Source organism: Pristiophorus japonicus, chromosome 11, assembly GCF_044704955.1.
Source record: "Pristiophorus japonicus isolate sPriJap1 chromosome 11, sPriJap1.hap1, whole genome shotgun sequence".
Lineage (NCBI taxonomy): Eukaryota > Metazoa > Chordata > Chondrichthyes > Pristiophoridae > Pristiophorus > Pristiophorus japonicus.
The window spans coordinates 66,249,813-66,263,200 of NC_091987.1; the positions used below are offsets into that span (position 1 = coordinate 66,249,813).

Sequence of the window (13,388 nt, forward strand, 5' to 3'; positions counted from 1 at the left end):
CCCCCACAACACACACTGCTGGGAATTGTGGAGCCAGCGTATAATTTTCTTACATAATCATGTCTTTTTAAAATATATGAAAAATTCTAATCTATATTTATCTATATTTCTATCTTTGTCTCTTCCATTCTCTCCTATGTTGTCTCCTCTTTCTAATGCAGATTACAAAGCCTTCGAAGATGCAGCAGAACACTTCCACCCTTATATCAAATTTTTTGCAACTTTTAATAAAGGGGTGAGTAATTAAAGCTAGAATTGAAGGCAACTTATTGCTCTGGTTAGGAGATTGGTTAGGCGGTAGAAGACAGAGAGTAGGGATAACGGGTATGGACTCGAATTAGAAAAAAGTGACTAGTGATGTCCAAAGTTCCCTGTAAGCTGCGCTTTGTTCTTCATGACCTGTTTCTTTTAATGTGCGCGGTCCCTTTAACTTTCTGCGCATGCGCAATAGTTACAATGTAAGAGTCGGTGAGTGGTTAGTGCGGGACCTTTCAGATTACTGCGTGGCCACGTGCGATTCTTAGCGGGAACATTGGTAGTGTGCCACAGGATCTGTGCTGGGGCCTCAACTATTCACTACATTTATTAATGACTTAGATAACACCATAGAGAGCCATATATCCAAGTTTGCCGATGATACAAAGATTGGTGGCTAGTAAATAGTATAGGCGGGAGCATAAAATCACAAAGAGACATTGATAGTTTTAGTGGGCAAAACTATGGCAGATGGATTTCAATGCAGTTGAGTGTGAGGTCAACAATTTTGGACCAAAAAAGGATAGATCCACGTATTATTTAAATGGTGAAAAGCTAGGACCAGTGGAGAGAGATTTAGGGGTTCATGTACACAGATCACTAAAATGTAGTAATCAGATATAAAAAATAATCAAAAAGTCTAATGGAATGTTAGCCTTTATATCTAGAGGGCTAGAATATAATAGGCAGGAAGCTTTTCCATAGCTATACAAAGCCCATGTGGAAAAAAAATCGCTTTTAATGGCACTACTGTTATGTTGCATTGCTGTGCTCTATGGAGATTTATATTAGCTTGTTGTGAAATATACGTTTTGTCACTTCCCACTGTTTGGGCTGACATGTCAGATGAAATCACTGCCAGATTCACTTACAGTTTTATTACTGTGGTGTCCATTTGTTTAAGTTTATCCCTTTGTCTACATCATTTTGTTGGTTGACGCACTCCTCTGTTTAGGTTGCAAAGAAACTCTCACTGAAGATGAATGAGGTGGATTTTTACGAGCCTTTCATGGATGACTCGCTCACAATTCCTAATAAACCCTATTCAGAGGAAGAAATCGTGGAATTTATTCAAGAACATAAAAGGTGGATAACTGAGTGGCTGTATTGTGCAATTGATTTCATTTAAACGTAACTGTGTCTGGAGCGGAGTGATGATCTGTTAAATTTGCTGCTGTGATTACCCCATGTGAGCTTCCAGTCTGTGGAAGCTACAGGAGGGGCTGGGAAATCCAAGGAAGAGTTGCTGTCATACAGCTCTGAGCAGGTGGTCATGCAGAAGGTCATCTATTGTATTCCCTCCTGGCTAGGCCATCATAGGGAGGTCCTGATTGGACATTGGATTCAATTTCTGATTTTCTGGAAGAATGAGCAGCTGAATTTTTTTTTATTTGTTCCAGGATGTGGCTGTCACTGGCAAGGCCAGCATTTATTGCCCATCCCTAATTGTCCTTGAGAATGTGGTGTTGAGTCGCCTTCTTGAACTGCAGAGGACAGTTAAGAGTCAACCACATTGCTGTGAGTCTGGAGTCATATATAGGCCTGACTGGGTAAGGATGGCAGATTTCCTTCCCTAAAGGACATTAGTGAACCAGATGTGTTTTTAAGACAATCCGGTAGTTTCATGGTCACCATTACTGATTCCAGATTTATTTAATTAACTGAATTTAAATTCCCCAGCTTCCATGGTGGGTTTTGAACTCACATCTCCAGATCATCACACCAGACCTCTGGATTACTAGTGCTGTAACATAACCACTATCCTACTGTACCCTAATCAGTAGCGAGGCAGTATATGAACATGGCCCAGAGTGAGACTACACTAGGAGAGACAGGCGGACAATCTTTAACACTGGAACATAGGAACTGTTTTTGAAACTGTGTTTGTTCTTTTTTCAGATCAACCCTCAGGAAACTGCGTCCAGAGGATGTGTTTGAGACATGGGTAAGACCAACCTGAAATGATTGATCTTTTTTGAGTTATTAGCGAGAGTGGGAAAATGTTAAATTTAGAGTTCAATTTATTTTATCAATGATAAAGATACAAAAGAAAGATGGAGGGACACAAGACAAGTACTGCGGGCTAAGGTAGCAGAGGCAGAGGTGAATAGGCAGAACAAAGTAGAAGACACAGATTGGGAGAACCAGCTATTCAGACTTCTCTTCCTTTCTCAGGAAAATACAAATTGTACTTATTATAGCATCAGCATGGCTCAGTGGTAGCACATTTACCTCTGAATCACAAGGCCATGGGGTGTAAACCACACTGCAGAATTTGCGCACATAATTTAGGTTGACAGTTCAATGCAGCATCGAGGGAGTAATGCATTGTTAGGGGTGCCATCTTTTATCTGAGATGTTAAACTAACGTCCTGGCTGCCTGCTCAGGTGGATGTAAAAAGAAGAGCAGGGAAGTTGTCCAACTTAATATTTATTCCTCCATCAAAATAGATTAACTGGACATTTATCTCCTTGCTGTTTGTGGGACCTTGCTGTGTGCAAATTGGTTGCTACATTTGTCTACATTACAACTGTGACTCTACTTCAAAAAATAATTTGTTGGTTGTAACGCACTTTAGGATCTCCTGAAAATGTGAAAGAAAAATATAATGGCAAGTTCTTTCTTTTAGCATTTAGAAATATCCATAAATCCCTCACAATGAAACACAAATTTGTGATTTTATTTCTGTATAGGAGGACGACATGGATGGGATCCAAATTGTTGCTTTTGCTGAAGAAGAAGATCCTGGTAATTTCCATTAAAGCTGATCATAAAATCACGGATGTTATGGCACAGAAAAAGGCCATTCAGCCCATCACATATTTTTCGCCTCATGTTTAACCTCCTAGGTTAATCTCACTCCCCTACTTGTTCCCTATGCTTTTAAATATTCCTTTAAGTAGCTATCTAAGTCCCTTTTAAAATAATTTATGGACCTTTGCTTCAACAAGGATTTGTGGCAGAGCATTCCACATTCTAACTATAACCTAGGTAAATAAATTGTCATTTTAATTCTAATGATAAATTAATATGTATATGATTTTGTGTGTGTGTTCATATATGCATACTGTGTAATCTACACACAGTGGGCTAGAAATTGCCCTCCGCCCCAAACGGGGCGGATAATTCAAATTAAATGAATATTCTCCGCCCGAATCCATGGGCAGGATAATAGAGGGATTTTGGCCTCTTAAACGTTTGAAATCCTTTGTGGTGGTGTTTGGGGCGATTGAGGGGTGGAAGGTGGGCGGTGACGTCAGTGCTGCGCTGAGCATGTCAGCGTGACATGGACGTGCTGTGTCGCGCTGACACGTAGCAACGTCCCTTCCCTTCAGTTAAAGGGGAGGGCCGCTGTGAGCTCCGCAGCCACTTTAGTGGCGTCCACTGGGCCACCAGGGAGGGCTTCAGCTGGGATGAACCCGTGGCCGCCATTATCTGAAGTTGGCCCACAAGCTGTCGGGGGCACCAACCGGCAGCCGCAATGCTCCCGCAGGGCAATTTCCCTCGCAGGGCGAAAAGGGGTCGCCGCCGGGCAGTAAGGGATCGTTTACACCGCCCCCAGCCCAACTGCCTGCCCCTGTTCTTAGGGGCGGTAAAGAGGGGGCAATTTCTACCCCAGTGTATCTGGATGCGTGAGGTAATTCAAATATGAGATGAATATATTTTTTTAAAATCTGCTGTATATATTTAATATTTAATATATAGCACATTTGAATGTTTTCTGTGTACATTAAATATTTTTAGCTAAGGCACCATGATAACAACAAGCCAAAAGTACCTGTGATGGGATTTATAGCAGTAGTTTTAAAAAGAATTGTATCACAACATTTCAACAAGTCTTGTTTCATCCTCACCGGGTACTGAGAGGGTTGCTGCTGAGGTACCTGAAGCTGGTTGAAAGGCTAATCAGGGGATAATGACACTTGACATGTTCTAGAATTGTTGATCTTTAAAATTCAAGAAGTGGTCTGGGTGATCAGCGCAAGTCAATGTATTTACTTCTTCAACTCTGATCCATATAGCTTTATTTTGTTGAAATATCTCAAAATATTTCATAAACAATGAGTCACTTTGAAGTCCAGTAACTTGTTACGTAGACTGTTGTTACTCAACATTGTTATGTACTTGCACTTCCTCTGTTGAAATATTAACAAAATGTGTCAATGTGGACAGTGTTTGACATATTTTTAAAAATATGTCCACACCTATATTTATGCAAACTAGCCACCATGTTTGCCCAACTTTGAGCAGATCTGGGATAGACAGGGAGTGGAAATTCTGGCTGGGAGCTGTTCAGCTGTCTTCCTGCAGTCCACTGCTATTTGTGGGATTTTCTGCCAGGAGTGAAAGCAGGTGTTGAATATAATCTTCCCAAGAATAGAATGCTTGTTCAAATGACGCACTAATGATGGGAACATGTCATTCAATGCATTTTCTGCTGTTAACGCCATAACAACACTGGACACTAGGAACACTGGTGTGTTCCTGCCATACAGCTTTGTGGGGGAGTTTAGAAATTTAATTCCCCCCACCCCCTCAAGGAAGAGTAATCAATTTGTTTCCCTTTGCGCAGTAAATTTAAAAATAAAAAGTATTTTTGTCTTCAGCTGCCATGCCCTGCCCTGACTGGAGATGCCTGAAGTCCACAGCTGGGAAGAAGTCACACCGTGCCAAAGTTGTGGGAAGATTCACCCAAGTAGAAAACTCAGCCTTTGAGATCCGGAAAACTGGATTCAAAATTTGACACTAATGAAACGTTTTTTTTCTTCAGTTTACTCTTGAAGAATGACAATGGGCTATATTTTACACTTTTGTGCAGATTGCCCAAAAATGGACGGTATTTCTGGCATGGGCGGTAAAAATGGGTTTTCAGATCGCTGGCTTGTCACCCATTCTCAAAGCCCCTAGTCTCCATTTTTGAAATTGGGTGTTACCGCGAGTGACATGAAATGGACAGTAGCATTAAATCTCTGACCTTCTGCCGTAAAGTGTCGCCGTCCTTAGTAACAGCATGGCAACACTCGATTCCTGCGATTCAGGAGGTCAAGGGTCATCATGACATGCGCAGAAGAGAAGAAAGATAGATAGGGAGCAGAGAGGGAGTGAAGGTGTGTGTGGTGTGGCTGCTTTGGGAGGAAGGAGGGAGAGTTTCGAACTTTAAGCAAATTAGGAAAAAAAAATTAGCTGTAACCAGCCAGATATTTTCCCGAATTTGGTGCCTATAATGGAAGGAGAGGAGGAGGCGACAAAGCATGCTGTGGGGACTGACGCTGGTGAGAGCAGTGAGCTGGGAGAGGAGCACATTGGAGGGCGCAAAAGAGCGAGGAGGTTCTCAGACGAGGCAAATGCCTCCCTCCTGCAGGAGGTTGAGTTATGCTGGGGTGATTTGACCCAGGGTGGGCGTGGGAAGCCCACCCCAAAGGCCTACCAGAAGGTATGGGCCAAGATAGCAGAGGTGGTCTTGTTGGCGACCAACGAGGTGTGTGAGGGCAAACAATGCCGCAAACGATGGAACGACCTTGTCAGATCCGTAGGAGTAAGTATTACATTTACTTACATGTACTTATGTTTTTATATAATTTGATTTGTAAGAGTCATGCACTTGTGGGAGACACTCCTAACCTGGACTTTCAGATATAAAAGGGGAAGCTCCACCCACCTTCATCACTTGAGGTCTTGGTAATAAAGGTAACTGGTCACAGAGTGACCTTCTCTCAAGTATGGGCCTCGTGTGCATTTATACTGTATAGTAAGGACATATAAAGAATGATAATTATCATAGTAATCATGATTACATCTGTCGGTTATGTGTTGTATCAGTCTCTGGATCAGTTCTTATCGAGTGGAGGGTAGCCAATTGTAATCCCACTTTTTAAAAAAGGAGGGAGAGAGAAAACAGGGAATTATAGCCTGACCTCAGTAGTGGGTAAAATGATGGAATCAATTATTAAGGATGTCATAGCGGCGCATTTGGAAAGAGGTGACATGATAGGTCCAAGTCAGCATGGATTTGTGAAAGGGAAATCATGCTTGACAAATCTTCTGGAATTTTTTGAGGATGTTTCCAGTAGAGTGGACAAGGGAGAACCAGTTGATGTGGTATATTTCGACTTTCAGAAGGCTTTCGACAAGGTCCCACACAAGAGATTAATGTGCAAAGTTAAAGCACATGGGATTGGGGGTAGTGTGCTGACATGGATTGAGAACTGGTTGTCAGACAGGAAGCAAAGAGTAGGAGTAAATGGGTACTTTTCTGAATGGCAGGCAGTGACTAGTGGGGTACCGCAAGATTCTGTGCTGGGGTCTCAGCTGTTTACACTGTACATTAATGATTTGGACGAGGGGATTAAATGTAGTATCTCCAAATTTGTGGATGACACTAAGTTGGGTGGCAGTGTGAGCTGCGAGGAGGATGCTATGAGACTACAGAGTGACTTGGATAGGTTAGGTGAGTGGGCAAGTGCATGGCAGATGAAGTATAATGTGGATAAATGTGAGGTTATCTACTTTGGTGGTAAAAACAGAGAGGCAGACTATTATCTGAATGGTGACAGATTAGGAAAAGGAGAGGTGCAACGAGACCTGGGTGTCATGGTACATCAGTCATTGAAGGTTGGCATGCAGGTACAGCAGGCGGTTAAGAAAGCAAATGGCATGTTGGCCTTCATAGCGAGGGGATTTGAGTACAGGGGCAGGGAGGTGTTGCTACAGTTGTACAGGGCCTTGGTGAGGCCACACCTGGAGTATTGTGTACAGTTTTGGTCTCCTAACTTGAGGAAGGACATTCTTGCTATTGAGGGAGTGCAGCGAAGATTCACCAGACTGATTCCCGGGATGGTGGGACTGACCTATCAAGAAAGACTGGATCAACTGGGCTTGTATTGACTGGAGTTCAGAAGAATGAGAGGGGACCTCATAGAAACGTTTAAAATTCTGACGGGTTTAGACAGGTTAGATGCAGGAAGAATGTTCCCAATGTTGGGGAAGTCCAGAACCAGGGGTCACAGTCTAAGGATAAGGGGTAAGCCATTTAGGACCGAGATGAGGAGAAACTTCTTCATCCAGAGAGTGGTGAACCTGTGGAATTCTCTACCACAGAAAGTAGTTGAGGCCAATTCACTAAATATATTCAAAAGGGAGTTAGATGAAGTCCTTACTACTAGGGGGATCAAGGGGTATGCCGAGAAAGCAGGAAGGCAGTACTGAAGTTGCATGTTCAGCCATGAACTCATTGAATGGCGCTGCAGGCTAGAAGGGCCGAATGGTCTACTCCTGCACCTATTTTTCTATGTTTCTATGTTTTTTCTATCTAGCAATGATATCACACAATGATCTCATGCCTTGTCGTCCTGTTACCTTTTACAGAAGAAGCTATCGAAGATGATGTCCGTGCAGAGGTGAACGGGTGGGGGGCCACCAGTTCCCAGCGACATCACTGAGATGGAGGAGCGGGTGCTCACACTCGTGGGGAAGCACCCCCGGATGGTCACGCAAGCATCTGCAGACCCTGACATGATGCAACGTGAGTAAAGTTTACACCATTGCGTGATGTAAATTCAATAGATTCAACACCCACTGATATCCGAACAATTATATATGATCGATGATTTCTAAAATTGTCCTGTAAAAATGCTGGGCTCAAGAAAATCATTGCAATGCAGAATGTGTTGATGGTCATGAAATGTGATGTCTGTGATGGTTTTGATAGCGGTGGTGCTTTTGTTGTGCATATGCTGTGTGTAGCGCTGGACTCACCTTGTGACCCTAGCACCTCCTTCTCTTCTAATAACCTCATTTGTGTTTTGCAGCTCAGCCAGCAGCGCAGCCCCAGGCAAGACCACAGAGGCCAGAAAGTGGGGGCACGGGGCCCGACTCGCCAGACGATCCTACATCTGGTGCTGAGGAGCTCCGATTCTTGTCCTTCAATCCGCTGGGTCTGTTCTCTACGGATGAGAGCGTGGACTTCGAGGAACCTGCATGGCCACGCTCCAGAAGCCATCCCAAGGCCAACTAGTGCTCCTCCGGTCATTCCCGCCTCCACTCTGGAGGTACCGGGCCCAAGCACCCGAGTGCCACATGAGATCGGAGAGATGGTATAGTTGTCCAGGAGGACTGTAGACATTAGTGACCAGTTCCTCGATGCATTGGGGGACATATCCCGACAGCTGGCCACCATGACTGAGTACGTTCCATGGATAGTGGAGGCCCTGGAGTCCATAGCCAGGAACACTGCTGGCACAGGTCTCCCAGTCATCCCGGAGCGCGACACTCCACCCCTAGGTTCCGCACCACCACTGCGAACGACAGATGAGAGGCAGGACCAAGATCCTGCTTCTGCATCAGAGAATGTTGCCTCCTCGGCAGCCCCATATCCATGCAACGACCGCATCTGCCTTCATCCCCTACAAATAGGTATTGCCTGAGGAGCTCTTCAGCCAGGCGGCGTGGAGCGAGGAAGGGAAGGGGTAGAGGTGGGGAGAAGAAGCGGAGGGGGGAAGGAAAGTGAGGCGCATGTCCGCAAGTGATGGCTGTGTTATATCTCCATCTGGGTGTATGCAATTTGTTGTAATGTATGGGGGGAGAGGGCCACCCTCCTGCTTTGCCTTTGCATTCTGCGATGCTGGACATGTTGACCATTTGATTGATGTCAATGGTCGAAAAAGTGGAGTGTGGGCGGGGGTTGGGTGTTTTTGCTCGTGATACTTATGACTTCTGACCAATGGTCGTATAAAAAATGTTTTATTCAACATAACCTTGTTGCGCATTGTCTCAGATAGCTGGACCGTTACACACTGGTGATTCCGTAACATTGAAGGGTTAAATAAAATTTAACTACAATCAACTTAAACTTTAACTGGCACCAAGATGATGCCAACCTTTGATGTCTGAGCTGCACACACACACCAGTATGTCAGCGTTGTCACTCACAGCAATTTCTTTCAGACAAATCGTTCAGTTATGAGTTCCTGACGTAAGAGTCTTGCAGCTATGTAACCACCACAGGCCCTTTCCTGTGGTCTGGAAAGGGGGTGTGGACATGGTTGCATAGTCAGCCTGATTGTCTGGCCCTCGGTCAGCATTCAGCCCCTCGTCCTCCTCTTCCTCTCTCTCCTGAGGTAGACCATCAGTCCCTTCTAGCAATTCTTGTCCCCCCCTGATAGCCAGGTTGTGTAGCATGGAGCACACGAACACGAATTTAGCTATTTGCTCAGGGTTCTATTGCAGTTCCCCTCCTGAGTGCTCCAGGCATCTAAAGCGGTGCTTAAGCACAGTTATTGTTTTCTGGATCACATTGTGTGTGTCTCTGTGGCTCTGGTTGTATCGCTTCTCGGCCTTGGTGTGGGTGCCACGCAGGGGGGTCATCAGCCAGGTGGCTAGACCATATCGGTTGTCACCAAGCATCCAGCATTGTCCTTTTGGCTGACTCTTAAACCTGTCAGAGTCAGTGCTCTCACGCAGGATGTGAGCCTCATCAAGGTGCCGGGACATTTGGCATTCACTGTCATTATGATCTGGTTGTGGTCGACAACTAGTTGGACTTTCAGGGAGTGAAATCCTTTTCTGTTACGAAAACGCTCCGGGTCGCATAGTGATGTGAGTACACTGTATTGCTCCCTGCACCCTGGGGAACTTAGCAATGCGGTAGAATGCTCCAGCCCTGTCAGTCTGAGCCTCCGTGGTCATGGGGAAGCTGATAAAGTCCATCCTACGTGTATACAGGGCCTCCGTTACCTGTCTAATGCAGCGATGTGCAGCATGGTGAGACAGAGAGGAAATATCAACCGTGGAGGCCCGAAAGGAACCAGACGTGTAGAAAGATAGTGCCGCGGTGACCTTGACCTTGACCAACACTGATGTCCTGATGGCAGGCTGCATATGTGGCCTGATGAGCTTGCATATTTCATTGATCACCACTTTATGGAAGCGTAGTCTCCGAAGGCAGGTGTGCTTGGACATGTCGAGGTAAGACCTCTTCTCCCTGTAAGTGTGGCATGTGTATGGTCTGCACCTCCTCCTCATTCTTGCATGTCTTAAATTGGGCACATAATGATGTGCATTAGATATTGAGCCATTTGCACTCTGCAGTATCTGCGTATTAATCGATGCAGGCTGAGAAATGACTGGCCCCATTACAATGAAAGTATAATAGCGACTGATCAGAAGCAATAATTTCCTCACTAAAGTACACCTACAGTAAACCCACAATAGACCAAAGTCTGAAAATATGTCTGTTGAGATGGTCACTTCACCTGAGACGAACTCCAGAGTCAATGCAAACTCCCCCGAAGTTGAAGCAGTCTTTTGAATGAAGTGACCTGCGATTTTAAAAATGGTGCCCATACCGCTGGCTTTAGTTCAGAACAATTCCACTTTTTCTGAGCAGTGTTGTGGGCGATATGTGTGCGAGGTGGTGAAAGTGTCGCTGTGCGATCTCCTGGGCGTTAGTTTCGGCAAATGTGATCTTTACAACAAAATAAAGTGGGCGGTCGGTATTATTTTTTCCTGGCGTTATGCACATGGGGTAAGTAACGCTCGGCAATAAGTGTCCGAAAAATGGGAATCAGTTTCCATTTTGTGCCTAAATGGGAAATATCTGAGCAATGCCTCATTTCAGCGATAAAATGGGTGTTAAGTGGACGTTAAGCATACAAAAAAGTGTAAAATCTAGCCCATGATTTTTGGTCATTTTATAATTTTCCCCCCCAATGTTTAGACACGGAGAATTGAATTGTCCTGTCTGTAGAAAAGTTTCCTTATGTTTAGTGATTATTGCAGAACAGTTTTTTATAGTAATACAGGTTGTATCTCGCCAGTCGAGGACTCTTTAGTCCGGAAACATCCCTGGTCCGTGATATGTCCTTACTATACAATATAAATGCACACGAGGCCCATACTTGAGAGAAGGTCACTCTGTGACCAGTTACCTTTATTACCAAGACCTCAAGTGATTAAGGTGGGTGGAGCTTCCCCTTTTATATCTGAAAGTCCAGGTTAGGAGTGTCTCCCACAAGTGCACCCCTTGTGGTCAATGTCTCAAGGTGTACAACTTAGGTCAGCTTATACATGGGTTACAATGATAGTTGAATACATGACATCACCTCCCCCCTAAAGTCTTATTGGGATCACAGGTTAAGTCTCTCTGGTGGTTTACGCTCCCTTGTAGAGCGCCTGAGTTAGGGCTCCGATTGTTGGGCGCTGGCCTGAGTGTCTGCTGTTTGCGGTGCCTCAGGCCTGTCCAGACTGCACACAGTGACTGGGCTCTCCTTCACTTGGTTCCGGTGTTCGGTCACCTGTGGTGGAGTAAACTCTACATCGTGTTCTTCCTCTGCCTCTTCTATGGGGTTGCTGAACCTCCTTTTAGTTTGATCCACGTGTTTGCGGCAGATTTGTCCATTGGTAAGTTTAACTACCAAAACCCTATTCCCCTCTTTGGCAATCACAGTGCCTGCAAGCCATTTGGGCCCTGCAACGTAATTAAGGACAAAAACAGGGTCATTGACATCAATACATCGCGCACTCGCATTCCTGTCATGGTAGTCACATTGTGACTGTCGCCTGCTCTCAACAATTTCTTTCATAGTAGGGTGTATAAGGGATAACCTGGTTTTGAGCGTCCTTTTCATTAGCAGCTCTGCGGGTGGAACCCTTGTGAGTGAATGTGGTCGGGATCTATTGGCCAACAGGAGGCGTGATAAGCGGCTTTGTAGGGAACCCCCTTGGATTCTGAGCACACCCTGTTTGGTTATCTGCACTGCTCATTCCGCCTGGCCGTTTGAGGCCGGCTTGAACGGTGCCGTTCTGATATGGTTGATTCCATTGCCTGCCATGAAGTCCTGGAATTCAGTGCTTGTGAAGCACGGGCCATTGTCGCTGGCCAAGACATCCGGTAGACCATGGGCGGCAAACATTCTACCGTGGCAGAGGATGTGCTTGAATTTAAAATGGCACACTCAATCCATTTGGAGTAGGCGTCAACTACAACCAAAAACATTTTTCCCATGAAAGGACCTGTGTAGTCCACATGGATGCGTGACCATGGCTTGGCGGGCCAGGACCAGGGGCTAAGGGGGGCTTCCCTGGGTGCGTTGCCCAGATGAGCACACGTGTTGCACCTGCAAACACAAAGTTCTAGGTCTGCATCTATCCCTGGCCACCAAACGTGTGACCTGGCAATTGCCTTCATCATGACAATGCCCAGGTGCTCATTGTGAAGTTCTCTGATAAACACCTCTCTGCCCCTCTGGGGCATGACTACTCGGTTTCCCCACAGTAGACAATCGGCCTGAATCGAGAGTTCATCCTTGCGCCTATGAAACGGTTTAAATTCCTCAGGGCATGCCCTGTACGTGGCTGCCCAGTCCCCATTCAGGACACATTTCTTAACTAAAGACAGTAGCAGGTCTTTATTTGTACAGACTTTAATCTGACGGGCTGTCACAGGTGAGCCTTTGCTTTCAAAAGATTCAACAGCCATGACCATCTCAGCATCATGCTCAGTTGCCCCCTCAGTGGTGGCTAGTGGGAACCTGCTGAGTGCATCAGCGCAGTTTTCAGTGCCCAGTCTGTGCCGAATTGTGTAGCCATAGGCGGCTAACGTAAGTGCCCACCACTGTATGCAGACCGATGCATTTGCATTTATGGCCTTGTTGTCGGCCAAAAGGGACGTTAGGGGTTTGTGACCTGTCTCCAGCTCAAATTTCCTGCCAAACAGGTACCGGTGCATTTTTTTTTACTGCATATACACATGCTAGCGCTTCCTTTTCTACGATCCCGTAGCCCCTTTCTGCCTGGGACAGACTTCTGGAAGCATAAGCTACCAGCTGTAACTGACCATTGGCATTCACATGCTGCAACACACACCCGACTCCATAGGACGATGCATCGCACGTTAGAACAAGTTTCTTACACGGGTCATATAACGTTAATAGTTTGTTGGAGCATAACAAGTTGCGTGCTCTATCAAAAGCCTTTTCCTGGCTGGACCCGCAAACCCAATCGCAACCTTTGAGTAGGAGCATGTGTAGCGACTCTAACAGCGTGCCCAGTCTGCGAAGAAAGTTACCAAAATAGTTCAGGAGCCCCAGGAACGAACGCAGCTCTGTCGTGTTACGGGGTCTGGGTGCTCTCTGGA

At 45.5% G+C, this 13,388-nt stretch overlaps 1 protein-coding gene and 1 long non-coding RNA gene across 3 annotated transcripts in view; both read left to right on the forward strand.

Moving 5' to 3' along the window:
• LOC139276055 (calsequestrin-2-like) overlaps nucleotides 1-13,388 on the forward strand; it is a 55,507-nt gene that overhangs the window by 24,166 nt on the left and 17,953 nt on the right. For both annotated transcript variants that reach the window (XM_070893474.1, XM_070893473.1), the window contains 4 exons: nucleotides 162-235; nucleotides 1,211-1,341; nucleotides 2,155-2,200; nucleotides 2,950-3,004. In XM_070893474.1, the coding sequence (XP_070749575.1) occupies nucleotides 162-235; nucleotides 1,211-1,341; nucleotides 2,155-2,200; nucleotides 2,950-3,004 (306 nt within the window). The remainder of the gene's footprint in view (nucleotides 1-161; nucleotides 236-1,210; nucleotides 1,342-2,154; nucleotides 2,201-2,949; nucleotides 3,005-13,388) is intronic.
• LOC139276056 (uncharacterized) lies at nucleotides 4,767-8,709 on the forward strand. The gene is made up of 3 exons (XR_011595806.1): nucleotides 4,767-5,792; nucleotides 7,622-7,778; nucleotides 8,065-8,709. It is a non-coding gene; the product is annotated as an uncharacterized lncRNA (long non-coding RNA).